Source organism: Podarcis erhardii (genome assembly GCF_964252035.2).
Source record: "Podarcis erhardii genome assembly, chromosome: 17".
NCBI classification, from domain to species: Eukaryota; Metazoa; Chordata; class Lepidosauria; order Squamata; family Lacertidae; genus Podarcis; species Podarcis erhardii.
In genome coordinates this window covers 29,709,144-29,733,223 of record NC_138515.1, presented here as the reverse complement: position 1 = coordinate 29,733,223, position 24,080 = coordinate 29,709,144, and the positions used below count along the sequence as shown (strand labels likewise).

Below are 24,080 nucleotides of genomic sequence, written 5' to 3'. Positions count from 1 at the left end.
AGATTGCTGTCCTTTGAGAAAAGGATGGGAATTGGGGGGAGAGGTGAAAGGCAGGGCTCAAGGGACAAGCACTAAAATTAACAGTTCAATTATTTACATATCTACGCAGAATAAAACCCCACTGAGTTCAGTAGTGTTTATTCCCAACTTAGTGGATATCAGATTGCAGCCTATACAGTGGTACCTCGGATTAAGTACTTAATTCATTCTGGAGGTCTGTTCTTAACCTGAAATTGTTCTTAACCTGAGGTACCACTTTAGCTAATGGGGCCTCCTGCTGCCGCCGTGCTGCCGGAGCACGATTTCTGTTCTCATCCTGAAGCACTATTTCTGGGTTAGCGGAGTCTGTAACCTGAGGTGTATGTAACCTGAAGCCAAGGTACCACTGTATATAATAAGAGGTGCTGGCTGGGGTTTATACTTTTTCCATTTTAGCCCCTCTTATCTGTTAATAACATTTTATATGACACTGAAAATTAGATGGGGGCTGTACTGTCGCTGAACTTATATCAACAAGCATGATTTTACAACAAAAAGGCATTTTTTTCATTGGCATTAAGAGATCAAAGGATAATATTAATAGTCACAAAACCAGGGCATTATAATGTAATCTTCAAAGAGAGCTTGAATGGTCTTTCTGAAGCCTTTTGTTCAGGACAGTCTTTCGATTGCTCTTCTCCCCACCCCAGTCATTCTCTCTCTTTCTCTTTCTCTCTCTTTCTCTCTCTCTTTCGCTCATATATATACTCCTCATGGCCTTGTAATCCCCAAAGCTAGGCTCCCAAGTAAGTAGAGTTAGCACACACAGTTTGATTCCTTGGTCATTCCAAGCTGCATTTTAAAGCTTAAAGCAGTAGTAGCAATTACAGCTTTCATGATGGAAAATGCCCCAGTTCTGCCTCTTAAGTATAGCTGATACTTAGGTATTCTGTTCCAGGCAGAGCTGTCAGAATCCATCATGTTAGCGCTGTTCTTACAGCACAGTTTGTGAAGGGGGAAGTGTATTTTGATTTCACTTTCAGGGAAATCCTTTCCATGGACCACGGCTGAGTAAAATTGAAACTCAAAACAAATTAAAGGTGTTTTAATATCGGTACGCCTAGACAATGGCCTTGTGGGAAACATAATGCTTAACCATAGTGCTTCTTTTCTCCCCTTTAATCATGGTTCAGCACTGAATGTAAATACCTTAGATGTGGTTAAGGGTTGGCTGCAAAACTGAAAGTGAGATCATTGCTTGAAGTAAGTTTGCTTTAGCTAATACCTCATGTTACGTTTGCTTCATGTTACCTTCTTTCAGGTTACGTCCCGCAGCGACCCGGAAGTACCAGAAAGGGTTACTTCCGGGTTTCGCCGCTCGTGCATGCGCACAAGCACCAAATTGCACCGCGCACTAGCGCAAATACGGCGCTTCAGGTTGCGCTCTTTTCATGTTGCGAATGGGCCTCCGGAATGGATCCCTTTCACAACCAGAGGTGGTGGTGTTGTTGTTGTTCAGTCGTTTAGTCGTGTCCGACTTTTCGTGACCCCATGGACCAGAGCACGCCAGGCACTCCTGTCTTCCACTGCCTCCCACAGTTTGGTCAAACTCATGCTGGTAGCTTCGAGAACACTATCCAACCATCTCATCCTCTGTCCTCCCCTTCTCCTTGTGCCCTCCATCTTTCCCAACATCAGGGTCTTTTCCAGGGAGTCTTCTCTTCTCATGAGGTAGCCAAAGTATTGGAGCCTCAGCTTCAGGATCTGTCCTTCCAGTGAGCACTGGAAGTGAAAGCTGGACCATAAAGAAGGCTGATCGCCAAATAATTGATGCTTTTGAATTATGGTGCTGGAGCAGACTCTTGAGAGTCCCATGGACTGCAAGAAGATCCAACCAATCCATTCTTAAGGAAATCAGCCCTGAGCGCTCACTGAAAGGACAGATCTTGAAGCTGAGGCTCCAATACTTTGGCCATCTCATGAGAAGAGAAGACTCCCTGGAAAAGACCCTGATGTTGGGAAAGATGGAGGGCACAAGGAGAAAGGGACGACTGAGGACGAAATGGTTGGACAGTGTTCTCGAAGTTACCAGCATGAGTTTGATCAAACTGCAGGAGGCAGTGGAAGACAGGAGTGCCTGGCATGCTCTGGTCCAGGGGGTCACAAAGAGTCAGACATGACTAAACGACTAAACAACAACAACAACAAGTCTCTTCTCTTTTTGTTGTTAGGTGTAATGTTCACAATTTCTCTCTAAAAGACAGAGAAACTCTACCTGCCCTGTCACTTCCCGATTTCATTGACAAACAATAAAAATAGCTTGTGATTTAAGGTAAATGTTTGACAAGTCTTCCATATTATGGATTTCTAAGGCAAGAGGCTGCAATTCATGCCTGAAGTTGCCCTTAGGAATTTCAAGTATTTATTCAACCTCCAGTTCGTGAGCTTCCAGCATTCAACAAATCCTGTCTTAGCCAGCCCCATATTGACCATCTAAAGCTGATTTCATATGTGAATTTTAGAAACATGAAGCCGCATAATGATTAAGCATGAATTGGTGGGAGGGTTCTATGAAAGCTTAAGATGAGCAGACTTCAGAAATGGGGTATTAAAGTTCTGCCCCAGATTTCATATAAGATGGTGTTGTTCACAGAGATTGTTGAGCCCCTGAGATGCCACAATACAGTGGTACCTCAGAAGTCAAATGGAATCCGTTCGACTTCCAAAACGTTCGGAAACCAAGGCGCGTCTTCCGATTGGCTGCAGGAAACTCCTGCAGCCAATCAGAAGCCACGGAAGTCACGTCGGGCATTCGGGTTCCAAAGAACATTCTCAAACCAGAACACTCACTTCTGGGTTTGCAGCATCCGGAAGCCAAAATGTTCAACTCGCAAGGTGTTCATGAAACAAGGTTCATGAAATTGTGGGGTGGTGCTTTCTCTAAATTCTTGCTTTAATTGGGATAACATTTCTTATCTTCACTGCTATTTTGGTTGATTTATTTTGCCATCTGGCGAAATAGAGAGCGAGGGAGAAACAACTAAATGTTGCACGTGTTCTAGTAAACTGTTATTGAAATCATTGATCTGTTTCTTGTCTTTTTCTGCTTGAGAGGAAAAGTTAAATATGGAAACCTTTTAGCAGCTTCCTATTTCTGCACTGTGCCGTTTGCATTCATCCGCCATCTAGTAGGACTCCCCCACCCCCTGACCTCATGTTGCTTGCCTGCTGCCGTAAGCAAGCAAATTAACCCAATTATTTTTTTATTTCCCTATAGAATTCCAGAGGCAAGACAGTGTGAAACCCCAGCAGAAAGACATCCAGCTGTACGACACACCTTACGAACCTGAAGGCAACGGCGTGGAGTCGGATTCTGAAAGCGTCGTGAGTCAGCGCTTGAGAGAGAGCAAGTTGCCACAGGACGACGACAGGCCTGCAGACGAATACGACCAGCCCTGGGAGTGGAACAAAGTCTCCATTCCAGCTTTAGCAGGTGAGGCCCTTTGGAGCGAATCTTTTCAGCTCTGCTTTTACGTCTTGCAAGAGACACACCAAAGAGCATTTTAGAACAGGGCAACGGAGCTTCAGTGAAGAGAAGAGTTTGGATTTGATATCCTGCTTTATCACTACCCTAAGGAGTCTCAAAGCGGCTAACATTCTCCTTTCCCTTCCTCCCCCACAACAAACACTCTGTGAGGTGAGTGGGGCTGAGAGACATCAGAGAAGTGTGACTGGCCCAAGGTCACCCAGCAGCTGCATGTGGAGGAGCGGAGACGCGAACCCGGTTCACCAGATTACGAGTCTACCACTCTTAACCACTACACCACACTGGCTCTCAAGTGGTTTTGAGTGCTGGACGTTTCTGACTGGACAGGCTGTTATTTATAATCATTATCGTTTGATTAAATTTGTATACAGTCGTACCTTGGTTGTCAAACGCCCTGGAACTTGGATGTTTTGGCTCCCGAATGCCGCAAACCCGAGAGTGATTGTTCCGGATTGCAAAAGTTCTTTTGGAACCTGAACGTCCAACTGAGCTTCCACGGCTTCCGATTGGCTATGCAGCCAATCAGAAGCTGCGCTTCGGTTTCTGAACAACTGTAAGTGGAACCTCGGTTTTCGAACGTAATCTGTTCCAGAAGTCCGTTCGAGTTCCAGAACATTTGAAAACCGAAAACTCAGTACGAAAACCTCAATACGGAAGCCGTGTGGCATGTTCGACTTCCGAGGCGAGTTCAAAAACTGAAGCATTTACTTCCAGTTTTACGGCATTCAAAAACCGAAATGTTTGAAAATGGAGATGTTCGAGAACCGAAGTACCGCTATACCACCCTTAATCTGAAGATCACAGGGTAGTTCACACCACAAAAATACAAAATGGAAACACAAGAATATGTAGTAAAACCAAGGCTTTTTTTTCCAGCCAGAACTCACTGGAACTCAATTCTAGCACCTCTTAGGTGGGCACTATTGCCATTCTAAGAGAACGATGTTCATGGTGTGTTCCAGCACCTCTTTTCTAGAAAAATAGCACTGAATAAAATAGAAACAAGAATAAAAACAAACCAATAACCCACCCACCCAAACACATTCAAAAGGTCATAGCATGTTAATCAGCCAAAGGTCAGGTTGAAGAGAAATGTTTTAGCTTGGCACCTAAAATTATGTAATGAAGATGTCAGATGAACCTCCTTGGGGAGAGCATTCCACAAGTGGGGAGCCACCACAGAAAAGGCCCGTTTTTGTGTTGCTACCCTGCAGACCTCATGTGGTGGAGACACACGAAGATAGGCCTCAGGTGATGATCGCAGGGTCCAGGTTGATTCATATTAAAGTTTTGTTTGTTTATCGGCCCCCGCAGCACTGTGTTCAGAAATCCAAATGTGCTCACAGGCCTAGAAAGGCTGGCAACCCCTGGCCCAGGGCACCCCAAGTTTAGCTGCCATAATTGAGGAATGCCAACAGGAGGAGGTTGTAGCCTATAGAGGCTTGCTCCTTCTGGTCCATGTCCCTCTGTGGCCAAACAGGGCTTGAGCTGCTATGAAATTTCGAACCTTTTCTTTGGCAGCAAGCAAAACCCGACATCCAAAGCTCCAGTAACCATTGGGGCAGAGGTGAGGAACAAACCATCTTCTCAAACGAGCTGTTCTTCCCTGGTTTGAGGCAGACCGAAATACAGGCAAGGTCTGTGGGTGCTTCTGTTACTCGAGGGCACTTGCCATTCTGTGAACGTGAATACAGGCTTGGAGCCTTCAGGAGATGTTACCCCATTTCCTTTCACTGGAAATGAATGCTGTGCTTACTCATAACTGTGTAACCGGATGCTGGAATGATTCCTTATCGCTAATTGAATTCCTGGCACAAGTGGCTGCTATTGCAAAAGAAGAAAAGAGCAGGGGGGGGGGAGCGTTTCCTTAGCCTATCTGCCTGTTCCTGTGTTGAGTTTAAATGTTTTACTTAAATTGGGCTGCAGTCAATGAGGAGAAACCTGTGTGTTAGAAAATGTTCTTCTACATCCCACAATGTACCTTTTTTCCTGTGTGAGGCTATGGCTGGGAAGCAAATTTATGCCTCCCTCACTTTTCCGCTATATGTTTATGCTTCATTAGTTTTCTACGTAATTGAAAAAGCTAATTAACACACTTCTTACATCCGTTGTGTACAGAATAACAACCAGGTGTAGCTAACACCAAGAACCATAGACAGCAGGTGGGAGATGGGAGTATTCCTATTCTCTTCCCTAAATTTTTAGGTTTGGGTTTGTTTTCTTTTACAAATGATCTCTACCGTTTTTTGGGGGGTAGGCAGTGAAAACCCATTTTTTCAGACTAAGCACTCCACTTTTCAGTGTTTCAACCAACGAAGGCAAATAGACTTGGACGCTTACCAAGCACTTGACAGGAGTTTTGTCTGTTCATTGTCAAGGCAGATCCACACCATATATTTAAAGCACAGTCAAAATACATTTAGAAGCACACAGCTCCTTCCTCCCCTCAGAGAATCCTGCAAACTGTAGTTTTCCCCTCACATATCTACAATTTCCAGTACCATTAAGAGACTACAGTTCCTAGTATTATTTTGGGGGGGGGGCATGTGCTTTAAATATGTGTTGGATGTGTTTTAAATGTATGGCATGGATCTGCCCTTGGCCACAGATATTTTGTTGCCTGAGGTGGAGTCCAGATGACACAGGTATGCACGTGTGTGTGCACATAACCATCGGGGCCACAACTTAAAAACTCTTGCTCCCATCACTCAAACACCAATCCTGCCTTTGTGTTTTCTCTCCCTGCCATGCCAACTGAAGCAGGTTACTTCATTCACCCTATTGCATTGCAGAGTCCACTCTGGGTTTATGTTTTTGTTTTTGCTATTGAAAAAAGATATTAACCAACTTTCTTGTGCTGGTCCCGGGGGCTAACCGAGAGGCGAGGTCCGAGTCCAGTCCGAGGTTGAGGGTGCAGTATGGTGGCTGCCAGTCAAAGCTGTAGCTGGGTCCAAGGCAGGGAGTCGGGTGGGGTCAGGAACTCTGGCAGAAGAGCAGGACAGGGTCTGGCAGGAACAGGCTAGCGACAACGTTGCTCCCGCAACCTGGGACTGGGCTGGCTGGCTTTTATCTCCCCCGAGGCATAGGGCAGCCCCGGTCCTCTGGTGACTCGCCTCTCCTGGCCTGCAGGCGAGCCCTCCTCCTGCAGGAACTTAGTTCCCTCCACCTCTCTGCCCTGAGCCTCTGCAGCTCAGGAGAGGCTGGAGGGTTACCGGACCCAGAGGCAACCTCAGCTTCCCCTGACGGGGCTGAGAGTGGAGCACCTGCAGGCAATGAGTCCTCCATCACCTCAGGGGCCAGAGCAGACTCAGCTGGTGTCTGCACCTGAGGATCCAGCACAGGTGAGGACCCTTCAGGCTCATGCCCCAGCCCCGGCTCAGCTGGTTCTGGAGGCGGGGAACCCTGTTCAGGCTGGGATTCCTCAGGTTCAGCCCCTGAGTTCAAATCCCAGGCTATCACATTTTTACTAATTGGAGAACTTTAAATTCAACCAGATTAGTTTACATGTATTTTAGGTTTTTGCACCCACCACAACATTTCAGGCTCGGGTGCTGCTATTAACCACATATACCCCCACCTAACAAACCTGCTGCCAAATTTCAAGGCATACCTGCTGTCAGGTTTTAAGGGACCATCACCAAACATTCAAGCACCTGGAGTGAAGGGAGGGCCTGTAATCCCCCCCCCCCATCTTGTTTTACATAAGGGAAGGGGAATTTATTTTGCTCAGGTGATGCTGGTTTTAGTAAAACTAAACCACCCTTTTTTGTAAGCGATGCTGCAACTTTGACGTTGCCTTCTTGGAGAGCAAACTAGATTGAGGTGTGGTTTGCATAATAGAAGTGAACTGTTGCGTAAGATTTTGACTGGAGAGTTTAATATACAGTGGCACCTCAGGTTAAGTACTTAATTCGTTCCGGAGGTCAGTTCTTAACCTGAAACTGTTCTTAACCTGAAGCACCACTTTAGCTATTGGAGCCTCCCGCTGCTGCCGCGCCGCCTCTGCACAATTTCTGTTCTCATCCTGAAGCAAAGTTCTTAACCTGAAGCACTATTTCTGGGTTAGCGGAGTCTGTAACCTGAAGCGTATGTAAACTGAAGCGTATGTAAACTGAAGCGTATGTAACATGAGGTACCACTGTAGTGCAATGCAAAGATTGAGACAGAAAAAATACACATCAGTTTAGGGGGAAATGTAGGAATCTTAATCTGCCAACTGGACAAGCTCAGTCTGTGGCATAAATTAATACAATAAGCTTGGCTTCTAACACACAATATAGAGCGTCTCATCCAAGTGAAGACAATTTAAAAAACAAATCAGTGACACCTAAATCCTCAACCGAAATATTCTACCAGAAAATTCTCTTTGATGGTACGCATGTGAGGAGCAGAGGACATTGGATGCTGAGTTGTAGTCTGGCATATTGCTGAGCACATAAGATGGCAGAAATCCTCTGCCCTTCAGATTTGAGTGTGGGAGGAAGAGTTCTCATGCAAAAGCTACAGTTTATAGTTGCTCAATTAAGACATTCCAAACCATGTTTCCTATGCATGAGGAAAGCCATGGTTCACAACTCCCACTCAGCAGTTGAGGATCAAGGTAAATGAGTCCCGATTCTACTTTGCTATCTGATCTCAAATTATGGTTTATCAGTTCAAGCGCCACCCATGCCATGGTTAAACTTCCTCAACTATGCCTTGCTGTGATGTCTAAATTGGCGCACTAAGCCTGTTTGCAGATCAGAGTAAGAGATGAGCCATGCACAAGCTGTCCATGCCCATATTGCTCCTCCTAGTTCATGCTGGGGAGAAGCAAACCACAATCCCTTGTTTAGGGTTGCATCCAAGCCAGAGATCGTGGTTTGTTCTGCTCCAAACAAACCACAATGATAAGCCAAGGTTTGTTATTGGTTTATGGTTACCAGATGTGCAAATACAACCACACTGTTGAGGCAGAAAAGGTTTAAGTTTCACATTTTGTGTCCAGTATGAAGAAGAAAAAATACACCATATGTAACTCCATGATACTCTTTACTTAAAGTGGATTTAAAAAATACCTTGGTTTAGAATAAACCTCTCTTATCATGCTAAAGCCAGCTGGAACTTTTCTTTATTGCTGTGCAGTCTCCACCAGGCATTGGGCTTATTACTTGACACTCATTAATTGCTCTTAAAGCCAATTCCATATTTTAATGACTTAAGTAAATACCTTGAGTAGCTTGTACCCAGCTGGTAGTATGTATCTGAATAGACCTCTGTTTGGATTCCCTATACCTGGTTTGATCATGTATGATGAGCAAAACAGCAGCTGCAGGAGAAGGTTGCTACTTGTTCTTTGGCAATCAGAAGGCTTTTATGATCTCGACTGTTTGCATTTGCTCAGTAGTAGGGCTATTTATTCTCATTAGATTGCTGGACAGAAGACTGTCACTACTTTTGTGCAAACAGATGAGGTGCCTTCCTCTTGCCAGCAAACTTTGAAAGTTATTTGGGAAGACAAGCCAGGCAGCTGAATGAATTATGGCATCCCTGTATGACGCCAGGAATTATGTACACACAGAAAACTTCAGCGGCTGCTGTTATTGTGATGAGTAGACACTTTTTATCTACCCAAATGGATGTTGGGCCTGGCTGTCTAGTAAAGGGAGATATGGTATTAAAATATTGCTGTATGTCAAGACAGCTAGCTACGGGAGGAGGACCATGTTAGCTATGATACCTAAATTATTATTTTTATCTGCAGAGGCAATGTAGCTCTAAAACTGGGGTAGCCAGTGTGGGGCTTTTCAGATGACATTGAACTAAAACTCCCATCATCTCGATGGTTAGCCATGCTTGCTGAGAGGTAATGGGAGTTGAGAACCCCACAATACCCACAGAGCATCAGGACTAGAAAGGTTATTGCCTTCTTTAACCCAGAAATCTCTGGTACCTAGAGCTGCAAACTGCACAGGTGCCCTCCCCCTCGATATTTTCTTTAAATCATGAACCAACCCCCCCCAAATATCAGTCTCTTAAGGGCCAACCTGGATGCGATGGCCGCAAGTTCAGGTGTGTGTTTAAACTGTTTAACCTTGACTTGTCACAGACACCCAGAAGTTGGGAAGTTAATGGGGGGGACTGAGAAGGGGAGTGTGGGCGAGGAGTGCAGAATCCTTACCCCTTTGCAGCCCATCTAGCCAAATCTTTTTCTCTTAGCCCTCCATCTGTTTTGAACTACAACTCCCATCAGTCCCCACTTGCACGGCCAGTGGTCAAGGATGATGGTTGCTGTAGTGCAGAACATTTGGAGGGCACCAAGTTGACTATCCTTGGATTAGAAGCTGAGGTTAGTTTCCCCAGCCCCAAGGCTTAAAGCTTATTTAAACTTAAAGAAGGTATTCAAGCAGCTTTAGCATATAAAATAAAAAAAGCATGAACATCAACAGCAGCAGCAGCAGGGAATGACAAATTTCTAGATTCTAGATGCTTTCTAGATGTGGCTGGACGCCTGACTCGCAGCCAGCATGACCAGTGGTTAGGGATGATAGGAGTCTTAGTCTTGTGGCCCAAGGATGTCCTCTCTTTGCTATGCAGTCTACTGTTAGCCATACCAGCCATTCTTCAGCTAGAGTTCCACTCAGTACAGTGGTGCCTCGCAAGACAAAAAGAATCCGTTCCGCGAGTCTCTTCATCAAGCGGTTTTTTCGTCTTGCGAAGCAAGCCCATTGACGGCTTAGCGGATTAGCGCTATTAGCGGCTTAGCGGCTTTTAGAGGCTTTAAGCGGATAAGCGGCTTAGTGGCTTAGAAAAAGGGGGGAAAGGGGGGGGGAGTCAGAAAAACTCACAAGACATTTTTGTCTTGCGAAGCAAGCCCATAGGGAAATTTGTTTTGCGAAGCACCTCCAAAACGGAAAACCCTTTCGTCTAGCAGGTTTTTCGTCTTGCGAGGCATTCGTCTTGCGGGGCACCACTGTACTTCATTTTGGCCATTATCTTCCTCAGCCTCCTTCCTCCCTTGCATGGGCTCACATACTTTTCTCCTGCTCCTCTCACTAGGCCTAGAAATGAATTTTTCAACTGCAAGGTGCAACATTTATATGAATGTGGGGTATCTTTTAACCCCAGTTGTGAAACCCAGAGACTTCATAGGGGTAGAGGAAGCAGATGAACCTCAGGCCTACTTTCAAACTCTCCACACAAGATCGAGCCATGTTTCCCTCCTCTTGGTAAAAACCAACCAGTCTCTGACAGACATTTCCCTGCAAGCCTTTCATCAGGCAAGGCCCTAAGAAATAGTAGGATAATCTTTTGAAATGGCAATTAGCCATCTCAGGCATGTACAGTTCCTTGGGAGCAAGCCCCATAGTTCTCTTTGGAGCTTCCATCAAAGTCAGCAAACATATGACTGGTCTGTCAGTCATGCTAAGCTTTCTCTAGTGACAACCATTCTTTCCAGCTTCATCAATAAGTCTTCAGATATTGAGGTTTCCATATATTCCACTCACCATATTGAAATAATGTTAATTGTAAAATGCAAGGTTTCTCTACCAAAAAACATCTCATTATCAGTATGGGGGAAAGCAGGTTTTTTCCCCAGTGGGTATCTAAGAAAGCGCCGCTCCCTCTACCCATTGTGAAGTATTTCAGAATGTGTTCTCTGTTACAGATTTCATTATAGGAAGACTCCCTCTGCGTGTGTGCGTCTGTGTGTTTTTTTAAAATCCTCATATGAGTTGTGTATTCATCAAAGTGGGCAACAGTTTTTTTCAAAGTCTACTGCTACGCCGTGGGTTGATTGCTATTCTTGTTCTGATGCATTGGAACTGCACAGTAAACATGTTTGAACTTCTTTGAAGTTATTAGTTTTGATTGTTTTCCAAATTCAGTGAATGCCTGAGCTGCTGCTGCTGCTGCTGCTTCCCACACAGGTGTGGTGATTATGTGCAATCTAGACATGTTCCCCCCACCCACCCACCCCCGTTTTGTAGGCGGTATATGAAAAGCTAAAACAGTAGCTCAGTTGTCTGTCTGACACCGAAACAGCAATCTGAATATTTAGCGCATGATTCTTACCACAGCAAAACACCTCCAGCTGGAGGGCAAATTTGTGTGCTGAAAAATACTCGTGAACTGTGAATAACAAAATATATGAAATCTCTTTTGGCCTCACAGCTATGGGCTTGTTTGCGAAAGCTGCAGAATATATTCCCCGGAGTTCTAATAGCTTTCAATAAATAAACCCAAGAGTACCCAACCTATGGCTTGGGTACCAGAAGTGGCACAGGCCATGGGGACATGTTGCATTCCTGAACAGGAGCAGCAGAACCCATGGGCTTGGATATAGGGCATGGTCAGGCTTGCATCCTTGTGCACCTCTCTGTGCTTCACCTTTTACCTCATCTCCCTCTTAATAGGTGTCAGGCATGGAGAGTCCTCCTCTCCCTTCATAGATAAGGATTAACAAGCAGTTGATAGATTTATAGTCCTTTTATTATAGCATCATGTTGCAAGCACAAATATACAGCTCTCCGCAAGGAGGGCAGTTGGCTACTCTAAATCCGACTTCCACAGCAGTCAAGACGCCAATGGGAAGTTCCTCCCCCCCCCTTCTGCCTCCTTTGCTCTCTGATACGTTTGGACCTCCGAGTCCGTGGTCAATCACTGTTGAGATGTCCGTTCCACCTTAAGGAACAGACATGGGATTGTTACGTGTCACATGTCTGTTTACATTCCAGCACAGTACGCTGGGAACTTCCATTGTGTATAGCTTTTGCTTTTCCCCTTCTCTCTGAGACGACATGAGAGAGAGAGACGACATGTTTCTTTGTCCTGATTTATGATTAATAAATCTGTAGTTAGAGTATGCTTCCACAAGCCTCATGCCTATTCTGTGTGCACAGTTCTCTCTGCTGATAGCGTGCCCTGGCTTTGAAGCCCGGGTCGCTGATTTAGGTCGGAGCACAGGCCAATGGAAGGAGTCAGCCAAGCTGGGGCTTGCCAGCTGGCCTCCCGGCCCTCTGCATGTCGATACCCACACTCTCAAGTGACATCTCGACTAGCTGCCCCCTCCCTTCTGGCTCCCTTGTCATCATCTCGTAACTGGATAACTTCTCCCTAAGCTCGAAATAAATAAAAAAATTGTTCAGTAGCACCTTGAGAGACCAACTAAGTTTGTTCTGGGTATACTTAGTTGGTCTATAAGGTGCTACTGAACAATTTTTTTATTTATTTCGACTGCGTCAGACCAACATGGCTACCTACCTGAATCCTCCCTTAGCTGTTCAGCTTCTGTCTCTCTTTTCTTCTGAACACACTGTGGTCAAGGGACTCTTCCCCCTCCATCGGAGAGTAGCTGGTCTGCCATAGAATGCATTCCCCAATCCTTATCTTGAGACCATTCCCTGACAATAGGTTAGGGGCAAAACCACACCATAACATTAGGCAGTTTGAGAAAAGTGAACTGCACTTAAAGGTAAAGGGACCTCTGACCATTAGGTCCAGTCGTGGATGACTCTGGGGTTGCGGCGCTCATCTCGCTTTATTGGCCGAGGGAACCAGTGTACAGCTTCCGGGTCATGTGGCCAGCATGACTAAGATGCTTCTGGCAAACTAGAGTAGCGTACGGAAACACCGTTTGCCTTCCCGCCGGAGCTGTACCTATTTATCTACTTGCACTTTGACATGCTTTCGAACTGCTAGGTTGGCAGGAGCAGGGACCGAGCAATGGGAGCTCACTCCGTCGCAGGGATTCGAACCGCTGACCTTCTGATCGGCAAGCCCTAGGCTCTGTGGTTTAGACCACAGCGCCACCCATGTCCCTTTACTTGAACTGTACTGCACATTAAAATAACACAGCTTCATATTTCAGATTGATCTTGGGGCGTCCATATATGTCATTTACAGGTTGGACACAGAGGAATGGTGGGAGGAACCAGTGGGAGACCCCCAAGGGATGAAGGCTCAGAGCCCAGGGAGTGATGGTAGGACGACAAGAAGTGGTCAGAGGGAGAAGACTGGGGGGAGGAGGTGTCAGAAGCTGAAGAGGTAACAGGGCTTGGTGAAAAGGGAGAGTCTGGCAGAGAGAAGTCCGGAATCGGGAAGCAGGCAACTGGGAGGAGGGAGGCCAAGAGACAGAGATTAGTCAGGCTGGGGAAAGTACATGAGTGTCTCCTCCTCCTGCTGCTGCAACAAGCAGGTAAGAATAGAATAATAATAATTTATTATGCGTACCCCGCCCATCTGGCTGGGTTTCCCCAGCCACTCTGCGCGGCTTCCACAAAGACCAAAAATACACTAAGATGTCACACATTAAAAACTTCCCTGAACAGGGCTGCCTTAAGATGTCTTCTGAATGTCAGGTAGTTGTTTATCTCTTTGACATCTGATGGGAGGGCGTTCCACAGGGCGGGTGCCACTACCAAGAAGGCCCTCTGCCTGGTTCCCTGTAGCTTTGCTTCTCGCAGTGAGGGAACCGCCAGAAGGCCCTCGGCGCTGGACCTCAGCGTCTGGGCAGAACGATGGGGCTGGAGACGCTCCTTCAGGTATACTGGGCCAAGGCCGTTTAGAATGTGTCTCCAGTTTGACGGACCAAATTCCCCAGTAAAAATTATGCTGCGCTTGATAAATGTTAAAGTCAGTATTTTGTCATTTCAGTGTGTCATTTCCTTCCCATCTACACACACACCCCCCTAAGAGAGTTTTTTGTTTGACTTCTCACATGTTAAATAAGGCTTCTTTTAATTGCTTGCAGCTTTTAATTACTTGCAGGTTGTTTTAAATGAATTAGGTTCCTTCCATGGTGTTTGGCTGGGTGATTTGTCTCAACACAAATATTCTTTCAAAGGATTATGTGCGGGTTTTCTCACCAAAGATCAACAACATTAAAGATATTTCTTATTTAGCAGAATAAATAAGTGAAACATAATTAAATTTTATGAACCATTTAAATTGGTTAATTCTTTCCAGCACCTTTGCTTCTCGATTATGATTCCATGAGCTTTTTGCACATTTAATATTCATGAACCAATTCTGTAATTATACCTTTCATGCAGTGCCGTTTAAAGGCCCCCTCAGATAAGACTCTCTACATGGGTTCTGCACCCACACTTTAAAAAAAAAGTCTGTAATGTTACGGCAGACACATGCATGCCTTTTTTCTCCATGCACACAGGGTGACGTAGACAAGAATGTATGCCCCAATACTGCAAGATGGCTTCCATTTTTAATTGTTTGCTGCATGTTGTCTCTTTTATATGACCCAGTGCAGAAGTGCTATAACTATGGTAAAAGGATAAGCAGCATGCTGGGATGTAAAACTATGCTTTGTAATGGGATTGCCTACCATTATTTGTATTAAATCTGGTTAAATCTGGTTAATGGGACGCGGGTGGCGCTGTGGTCTAAATCACTGAGCCTCTTGGGCTTGCCAATCAGAAGGTCGGTGGTTCGAATCCCTGTGACAGAGTGAGCTCCTCCTGCTCGGTCCCAGCTCCTGCCAACCTAGCAGTTCAAAAGCACGCCAGTGCAAGTAGATAAATAGGTACCACTCCGGCGGGAAGGCATTTCTGTGCTCTCTGGCTTCTGTCACTGTGTTCCATTGTGCCAGAAGTGGTTTAGTCATGCTGGCCACATGACCTGGAAAGCTGTCTGTGGACAAACACCAGCTCCCTTGGCCTGAGAGCAAGATGAACGCTGCAACCCCATAGTCGCCTTTGACTGGACTTAACCGTCCAAGGGTCCTTTAAGGTAAAGGTAAAGGGACCCCTGACCATTAGGTCCAGTCGTGACTGACTCTGGGGTTGCGGCGCTCATCTCGCTTTATTGGCCGAGGGAGCCGGCGTACAGCTTCCGGGTCATGTGGCCAGCATGACTCAGCTGCGTCTGGCGAACCAGAGCAGCACATGGAAACGCCTTTTACCTTCCCGCCGGAGCGGTACCTATTTATCTACTTGCACTTTGACATGCTTTTGAACTGCTAGGTGGGCAGGAGCTGGGACTGAGCAACAGGAGCTCACCCCGTCGCGGGGATTAAAACCGCCGACCTTCCGATCGGCAAGTCCTAGGCTCTGTGGGTTAACCCACAGTGCCACCCGTGTCCCTTTGGTACTAGCCAAAGCAGAGTACTAATCCTTGAATTGCTTTGTGGTACATTGGTGATCCAGATGTTGAGGGGGGGAATGGAAGCAAGAGTAATGCCTCCAAGCTTGCCATAATTCCAGGGAGAGTGAGGAAGGAGTCGGGAGATTCCTGTTGTGAACAGCAGGGTAAATCTGTAATAAGAGGGGGGTGGTTTTACTCAGGAGGTGAATCCCTTTTCGTTCTCCCTCCTGCTGCACCCAAAAAATCTCCCAAAAACTAAGCTGCCGGTTCAGTAAAGAAACTCTGGCATATGGTTTGATGAGTATTATAGGAGTCTGTCTAGCTTCCTAAAAGAAATACAGGGTTTTTTTCTCTGTCAAATAAGTCTACTGTTATTTGCCAGGAAATAATATAAATACTTAGGGCTGCTGTTCCCTGTTTTATAGTTTTACACATGATAAAGCAATTGAGAGAAAGTCTACAGATACAGGAAAGGCTTTAGCCTCCAAAAAGTTGCCTAGTCTTGTCTCCAGCAACTGATGTCCCTATGCTGAAAATAATTTACCATAATACCAGTGCTTTTTTTCCCTGGGGGGGATGCAGGGGGACGCATACCCCTAAACATTTTGTGAATGTAAGTCTGGCCTCAATATAGTAAAATGAGAGTACCCCTAAAAAAATTTATGGGGGAGGGAAGCACTGCATAATACCATTCTAAGATATGTAATATGTATATATATATCTCCCTTATTAAGGTATTAGGGCATTTCTTCTCACTCTTAACTATCGTCCATCATTGTTGTGTGTTGGGGAATGAGCCCTTTTAAAATAGAATTATAGAGTTGGAAGAGACCCTGAGATCGTCTAGTCTGACCCCCTGCAATACAGGAATATGCAGCTGTCCCTTACGGTGATTGAACCTGAAACCTGCAGAGAGGGAATGGCTGTTAAACCAGTGTAAATCTGTAGCATAGTTATGTCCTTAAAAAAAGCTAAAGGGACCCCTGACCATTAGGTCCCGTCGTGGACGACTCTGGGGTTGCGGCACTCATCTCGCTTTATTGGCCGAGGGAGCCGGCGTACAGCTTCCGGGTCATGTGGCCAGCATGACTAAGCCGCTTCTGGCGAACCAGAGCAGCACACGGAAACGCCGTTTACCTTCCTGCCAGAGCGGTACCTATTTATCTACTTGCACTTTGCCATGCTTTCGAACTGCTAGGTTGGCAGGAGCAGGGACCGAGCAGCGGGAGCTCACCCCGTCGTGGGGATTCGAACTGCCAACCTTCTGATCGGCAAGCCCTAGGCTCTGTGGTTTAGACCACAGCACTACCCGCGTCCCTTATTTATGTCCTTTGTCTCTGTTTAGTAAAGCTGGGTGTTGTTCTTGCTTGCAGCACAAATATCAATCCCAGGGAATATCATCCCAGCTTTGCCTCCTGCAGTTGGCTGCCAGAAAAATCAGTGTACCCCCATATTGTACTTACAAATCTGCTTAGCCATCCTAACCGTCTATTCCAACAGCTGATGAAATTGGTGCGATTGCAAAGGGAAATGGTTAGTGTCATGTTTCAGCGCTGTACCGTGGCTTCAGCTTTCTGGAAACCCTCTGGAACTGTTTGCAGAGGAGAAGCTCACCCATAAGCGCCCTCCTTGCCCTATGGCGAATGCCCTGTCAACACAAGCATTGCAGCTTGCAAAGTGGAATAACCCTCCTCCTCCCCACTGCGCACTTTTCTGGGGGTTCTCCCAATCCCCTCTGTAGGAATGACCGCTGGGTTGTGGAGCACACTCCCACCCGGGGGCAGCCTTAGCTGTCTGGCCTCGTGACCTTGGGGTGCAGAGCACACTCCCCCTGACAGATAAGGCCACAGCCGTCTGAACATCTTGCCCTCTGTCTAACCTTTTGCAGTCTCAGTAGTCTTGCGTGTCCTGTCTATGACCTTTGTGTCTGTGACCTTTGTCTCCTTCGTCATACATTGTGCAAGGGGAAAATGACGCGGTGGAAACAGGTGCCAAAATAACTTTGTACCACCCCCACGATCTCGGGACTGGAAGATGTGTAAAGTGTTGGTGCTGACCTTTAAAGCCCTAAACGGCCTCGGTCCTGTATACCTGAAGGAGCGTCTCCACCCCCATCGTTCAGCCTGAGATCCAGCGCTGAGGGCCTTCTGGTGGTTTCCTCATTGCTAGAAGTGAGGTTACAGGGAACCAGACAGAGGGCCTTTTCGGTAGTGGCTCCCAGCCTGTGGAACACCCTTCCTTCAGATGTGAAGGAAATAAGCAGCTATCCTATCTTTAGAAGACATCTGAAGGCAGCCCTGTTCAGGGAAGTTTTTAATATTTAATGCTGTACTGTTTTTAACATTTGATTGGGAGCCGCCCAGAGTGGCTGGGGAAACTCAGCCAAATGGGCGGGGTATAAATAAATTATTATTATTATTATTATTATTATTATTATTATTATTATTATTAAGGTCACAGCCCAAAATGTATCTGCCTGGGTTTGCATATTGTGTCAATAAAAGGAGCCTCTGTAGAGCTGGCCGGCAGCTTGCTTGTGCACAGCTCACCTGCATTACCAACTCCTGCCTCATGTCCTTCACTTCATCCCTCAGAGCCTTTTGGGGGGGAGAGGAAAGCCCCACCACACAAGTGGAAGCCCTTGCACAGGGTTTTTGCTGATGAGCTTCCTTAAGCGAATCAGCTGATCAGAACTTCCTTTGGGACTGGGTGCTGCTGAAGATTTTGCGGGGCCCTTCTATCTGCAGGGAGTTGGTTGATTTGGAGGTAATCACTTTGCCTGAATGTTTCTTTCAGCCCAGTTCAATGGGGGAGAAATGAGGCAGTCTTCACCTTCCCCATCTTCAAACGATCGGCGTCGACAGCTCCGAGCACCAGGGGGAGGCTTCAAACCTATCAAGCATGGGAGCCCTGAATTCTGTGGAATCCTGGGGGAGAGAGTGGATCCGACCATCCCACTGGAAAAACAAATGTAAGTCAAGTTGGAAGTTTGCTGTGTAGGTGGATGAGGAGAACAGGAGAAGTCTGTTTGCAGGAGGTTTCCAAGGCCATGGTGCCTGCATTGCAGATTAGCAACAGACCTTTCTCATCAGCGACTCTGCTTTGCATTACAATCACAACTCCTTGACCTGGAAAGGTGTAACAATTAGGGTATACGTTGCAAACTGCCTGGTCACATAAAGGTAAAGGGACCCCTGACCATTAGGCCCAGTCGTGACCGACTCTGGGGTTGCAGCGCTCATCTCGCTTTATTGGGCAAGGGAGCCAGCGTACAGCTTCCGGGTCATGTGGCCAGCATGACTAAGCCGCTTCTGGCGAACCAGAGCAGCGCATGGAAATGCCGTTTACCTTCCCGCCGGAGTGGTACCTATTTATCTACTTGCACTTTGACGTGCTTTTGAACTGCTAGGTTGGCAGGAGCAGGGACCGAGCAACGGGAGCTCACCCCGTCATGGGGATTCGAACCGCTGACCTTCCAATTGGCAAGTCCTAGGCTCTGTGGTTTAACCCATAGCGCCATACCACATTTTAAATAAATCAGTGCATGCTTAAAACAAGCTTTAGGTCGTCACCTAGAAAATGCAACAGGAAATAGCGTTTGGAACATCTGGTGTTTGCAGTGCCAGATTTATGTATAAGCTAAACAAGCTATAGCTTAGGGCCCCACTCTCTTGGGGGGGGCCCCAAAAAAATTTAAAGGGGGGAAAACTGGATGTACATTTCCAAAATATAAGATAAACTTCTTCTTAATTGTATTTCAGTTCAACAATGACTTCGATAAAATACATATTTTGTTATGTTCAAATACCTATTAGGTCCATAAATTAGCGTATAGCATTTATTCAACACAAAAAAAACAGCAGCAATTTGTTGTTGACAAAGGACAGCTGGACATATAAAGGGCCCCATTACCTTCAGTAGCTTAGGGCCCCATCAAACCTAAATCTGGGCCTTGGTGTTTGCCATGAAAAGGGTTGTTTTGGAGCAGCTCAGGCTGTCCTAAGGGATATTGAGAGCACAACTGGGTATCAAAAGTGTCTCTCACCCCCTTTTTGAGATCTACTTTGAAATCTGTAGTTATCACTCTGGCTTTGAAATAAGCATCTCTTACCGCTTCTGTAGGATTTCATCCAACAGCGACCACCTACATTTTTGCACAAAGCAGGCTTTTTTTCAGCTGGAACTCCCTGGAACTCAGTTCCGGGACCTCTTTTTCTAGAAAAAATAGCCCTAACACAACGTGTAATCAACTTTAATTTTTTTAAAATGCAACTCTTGCCTTTTCAAAAGTGTATCAAGGAATTGGAGAGCAGGAATACAAGAACATAAGACTGATTCTGGGTACGGTATGTAATCATTACGCCCCATTACGTTTGTTTAAGAAGTATTGGGCATTGCGAGGACAAAATCCAAACTTTACATACGTAGTCTGAATTATTTGTGATCATCAGGAAGAATTTGGGATTATGGTGAAAAGCTTTCAGAAAACCCAGTCTTGCTAGGTCAGTGAAAAAGGAAAGGATAGGTATTAGGAAAGGGATGCAAAATATGGCATTAGCATTGCAATAGATAGATGCGCACACAAACAACGTTCTGTTCAGAATGGAAGTTCTATAAAACAAATGTCCCCAGAGTTGCCTGCCCTACATGTTGTAGATCTTCTCCCACTGAAATTGTGAATTGTGTCCTCCGCGCTTACATTACCCTTAAAACACTAGAACAATTATATTGTGAGATCTTTTGTAAACTCAAGGCATGTTTACCCAAATGGTTGATTGCTGTGCGGCTTTTGGTTTCTCTTGCAGATGGTATCATGGAGCAATCAGTCGGACAGATGCAGAAAACCTCTTGCGGTTGTGTAAAGAATGTAGCTATCTAGTGAGGAATAGTCAAACCAGCAAGCATGACTATTCACTTTCATTAAAGTAAGTATATATATATATATTTAAAACTGTATGGGTGTGACTTAATTTAAGTGGGGGTTTCTTGGGTTCAGTAAGAGCAAACAGAAAGCATTCCTTCGCATCGACACTAGAAAGGCCTACCCCATAGGAATTTTAGAATTCCAAACATCAGACTGTATTGCTTTGAATGACAGTTACTAGATTTGGTTGTAATGCTCCAGGGACGTGCAAAGATTTTTTAGTATTTGTCTGGTGCCTTTTAACAAAATACACTTTATCTCTTCTAGCTGCTGATTAAATTGTTTCTGCTCTTCGTTCCTCCCTCCCACCCACCTCAACATTTAATAAACCCATTGTTTTACTAGTTTCTCTCGCTTTCTCTCTTCTCTCCCCAAGGCCCGACCATTCTGTAATGAGGCGGCACAAGAATAGTAACAAGTGTAGAAATCCTCAACAGTCCTCCTATAGACTGGCAACGTACCATATTAAAGTTCATCAAATAAAACGAATTGAATCTGTTCTGAATTTTAGAATATTCAGATCTAAGCCAGTTTGATAATCAGTTTCATTCCTTCCTTAATCCGGGGATGACTCATTTCAGGTGATCATCACTACCAGATTTGTTAGGGTGGTCATTAAGCTAAACAATAAGGGATATGAAAACTAGGACATACTCAACTATTGAGATCAACTATAATATTACATGCCGTAATACAAATATGAATATTGCTATGATACAAATATATATTGGTGGTGGTGGTTTTGGAAAAGTAGCTTTTCAAAGAGGAGACCTGTGTGTGCAGCCAAGGCCGGGCTCAGGGTGGCTAACAACCAATAATAAAAACAAGTTGAATGAATACAACTTAAAAACAAGATTAAAATACAACATTAAAACCTTAAACAATTAAAATGCAGCCTCATCACAGGAGGAGAAAGGGGGGGGGAATCAAATTGATTCCAAGCCAAAGGCCAGGCGGAACAACTCTGCCTTACAGGCCCTGCGGAAAGCAATCAGATCCTGCAGGGCCCTGGTCTCATGTTTTTAGGGAAAATAGCTGCCATAAGATGTTGAGTGCAAAAAAGCATGAATTGCACTATATATATTGTGCATTCAGGTAGTTTTGTAATTTGAGGTTCAGTAGCTGGAGGTCTGAGGACCAAACCTTTTGTCCTTGAGGAGAGTTGACCTTTCCAAACCTGCCAGTGCTTGCCCTCTCCTCTTCCAAGGAACTGTGGACATGGGACGCAAGAGGCAGCTGGGAGAGGGCAGGGGATGTGGAGCTGGACTGCATCCCAGGGACTTTGGTGTTCCTGCAGAGGAATGCAATGCAGCCAGCTAGCTGTGACTTCTGCCTTACATGAAGCCTACAAGCGCCGCCAGGATTTCCCCTACTGAGATGGCTCCCTTGCTGTGATTCCCCACATGCAAGGACTTATTCCTGGTCGTGCATTCTCAGATTTTCAGTGTTTATCTTACTGAGCCGTCTGCTTCCGTCATTCTTTGGCTGAAGAGTGAAACAAAAGCGTGGTGTATTTGTTTTGCGTTTACCCTTCTTCTTCCTCTGTGATCAAATTTCCTCCTTACTGGGCAGCAGCCCAATATTTCGCTTTGGTGTTCCTGAAGCCGCTCATGGAAATCGACGCTATGCTGATTCTCAGTGGATGGTGTTTTCGTTTTGTTTTTAAACGCGCAACGAATGCTGTTTATGCTCACAGTTACAGGTGATGGTGGAGTTTTTTTGGGGGGGGGCAAAGGATTCCACCATGTCACATAGACTTATTTGCTTAAATGCTATAGCCCTGCCTTGGGTTTTAAACTGTTTGTATGAATTAGACTGATATGTTTCTGAAAAGCATTGCAGGCCCTGTGCACAGCTTGTAGCTCCCTAAGCCAGATGCAACCAACCAGCCATGTACGGACTTCTGAGCGCTTCACAAGTCTGTTTTAGCAGTTCCAGGCAGAAGGCAAAACCAGGACGTGTACTGAGACCTAATGGGGCATCATAAATGGGCGGTGGGCTCTTGTTGACTGGGTGGGTCACAAGTTGTACAGGCCTGATTTAGTTTCTCACCCGCCCACACACCCCAAATACCACATAGCTAAACAGCTGCAGGTTTGTGGTGCTAGTGATGAACTCTTTCTTTTTAAAAAATAGCTTCTCTGTTAGAACAAAGCAAACAGCGGAGTGCTTTTATTATTATTATTGAGTTGTTCGGCTTAGAACAAAAGGAATCCCGCCTTTCCCACCAAGTTTCCGAGGTGCCTTGAAGTGTGACAAGATCTCTCCTTTGGTGGTCCATGTCTCTAGAATCAACCACATGAAGAAACCTTTGCTCATAAATGAATCCATCACGTTCCCCACTGTCGCACCACAAAGCGCTCTGATAGTTTTATTGCATGGTTTTCATAGCGCCGAGGCATGTCGGGTGGGAGTCTGCCGGGCTACTGGAATGTCAATAAGAGCTGAAAGGAAAGGTGACTGAGGGGTGAAGTGTGTTAGTAGCTGGGTGGGGAAAGAGCTAGCTTGTATTTTAGACCAGTGAAGCCTTAGAGTGCAAGGTAGGTAAAGGTAAAGGGACCCTAGACCGTTAGGTCCAGACGCGGACGGCTCTGGAGTTTACTGGCCAAGGGAGCCGGCGTACAGCTTCCGGGTCATGTGGCCAGCATGACTAAGCTGCTTCTGGCGAACCAGAGCAGCGCACGGAAATGCCGTTTACCTTCCTGTCAGAGCGGTACCTATTTATCTACTTGCACTTTGATATGCTTTCGCACTGCTAGGTTGGCAGGAGCAGGGACCAAGCAACAGGAGCTCACCCCGTCGCGGGGATTCAAACCACTGACCTTCTGATCGGCAAGCCCTAGGCTCTGTGCCACACAAAGACTTCTGGACTGCAGGGTTGGGAAGAAGGAAGCCTTTTCCTCCTGCATCTTGGATGGCTTTGGGTTTGAACTGTGCTAGATCGGAAGGTTGGCAGATCGAATCCACGCAACGGAGTGAGCTCCTGGCACTCCGTCTCAGCTTCTGCCAGCCTAGCAGTTCAAAGGCATGCAAGTGCGAGTAGATAAATCGGTACCACTGCAGCGGGAAGGTAAATGGTGTTTCCATGCACTCTGGCACTCGTTACAGTCCTCCGTGCGCCAGTAGCTGTTTAGTCATGCTGGCCACATGATCCAGTAAGCTGTCTTGTGGACAAACGCTGATTCCCTTGGCCTGAAGCGAGATGAGCGCCGCAAGCCCATAGTCGCCTTTGACTGGACTTAATTGTCCAGGGATCCTTTACCTTTTACCTTTTTATGGGGTTCAGGGAAATACATTGCTTTTTGTTGAAGTTCTCACCCGCTTCTAAGTTGAACAGGTTACACCTGATCTTCGCCATCCAAGAATCTTAAATCAGCATAAGTAGGTTTGACATCTACCCAACAATGTATCTGAGTTCCCCCTGTTGCTTTTCTTTCACATATACACTGTGTGTGTGTGTGTGTGTGTGTTTTTAAAAAGAAAGAGCTGGAACTGCCCTTGGTGGCACCTTTTCTGTAGGGGTAAACTCTTTCTTCCCACTTCTGACAC

At 45.8% G+C, this 24,080-nt stretch overlaps 2 protein-coding genes across 2 annotated transcripts in view; one reads left to right on the top strand and one right to left on the bottom strand.

Annotated features, from left to right (window-relative positions):
* Nucleotides 1-24,080, bottom strand: part of LOC309332179 (stimulated by retinoic acid gene 6 protein-like) — a 198,113-nt gene that overhangs the window by 5,730 nt on the left and 168,303 nt on the right. The window lies entirely within an intron of this gene.
* SHB (SH2 domain containing adaptor protein B) overlaps nucleotides 1-24,080 on the top strand; it is a 160,252-nt gene that overhangs the window by 98,411 nt on the left and 37,761 nt on the right. The window contains exons 3-5 of the mRNA XM_081845300.1: nucleotides 3,257-3,472; nucleotides 18,404-18,578; nucleotides 20,413-20,532. Coding sequence (XP_081701426.1) covers nucleotides 3,257-3,472; nucleotides 18,404-18,578; nucleotides 20,413-20,532 — 511 coding nt within the window. The remainder of the gene's footprint in view (nucleotides 1-3,256; nucleotides 3,473-18,403; nucleotides 18,579-20,412; nucleotides 20,533-24,080) is intronic.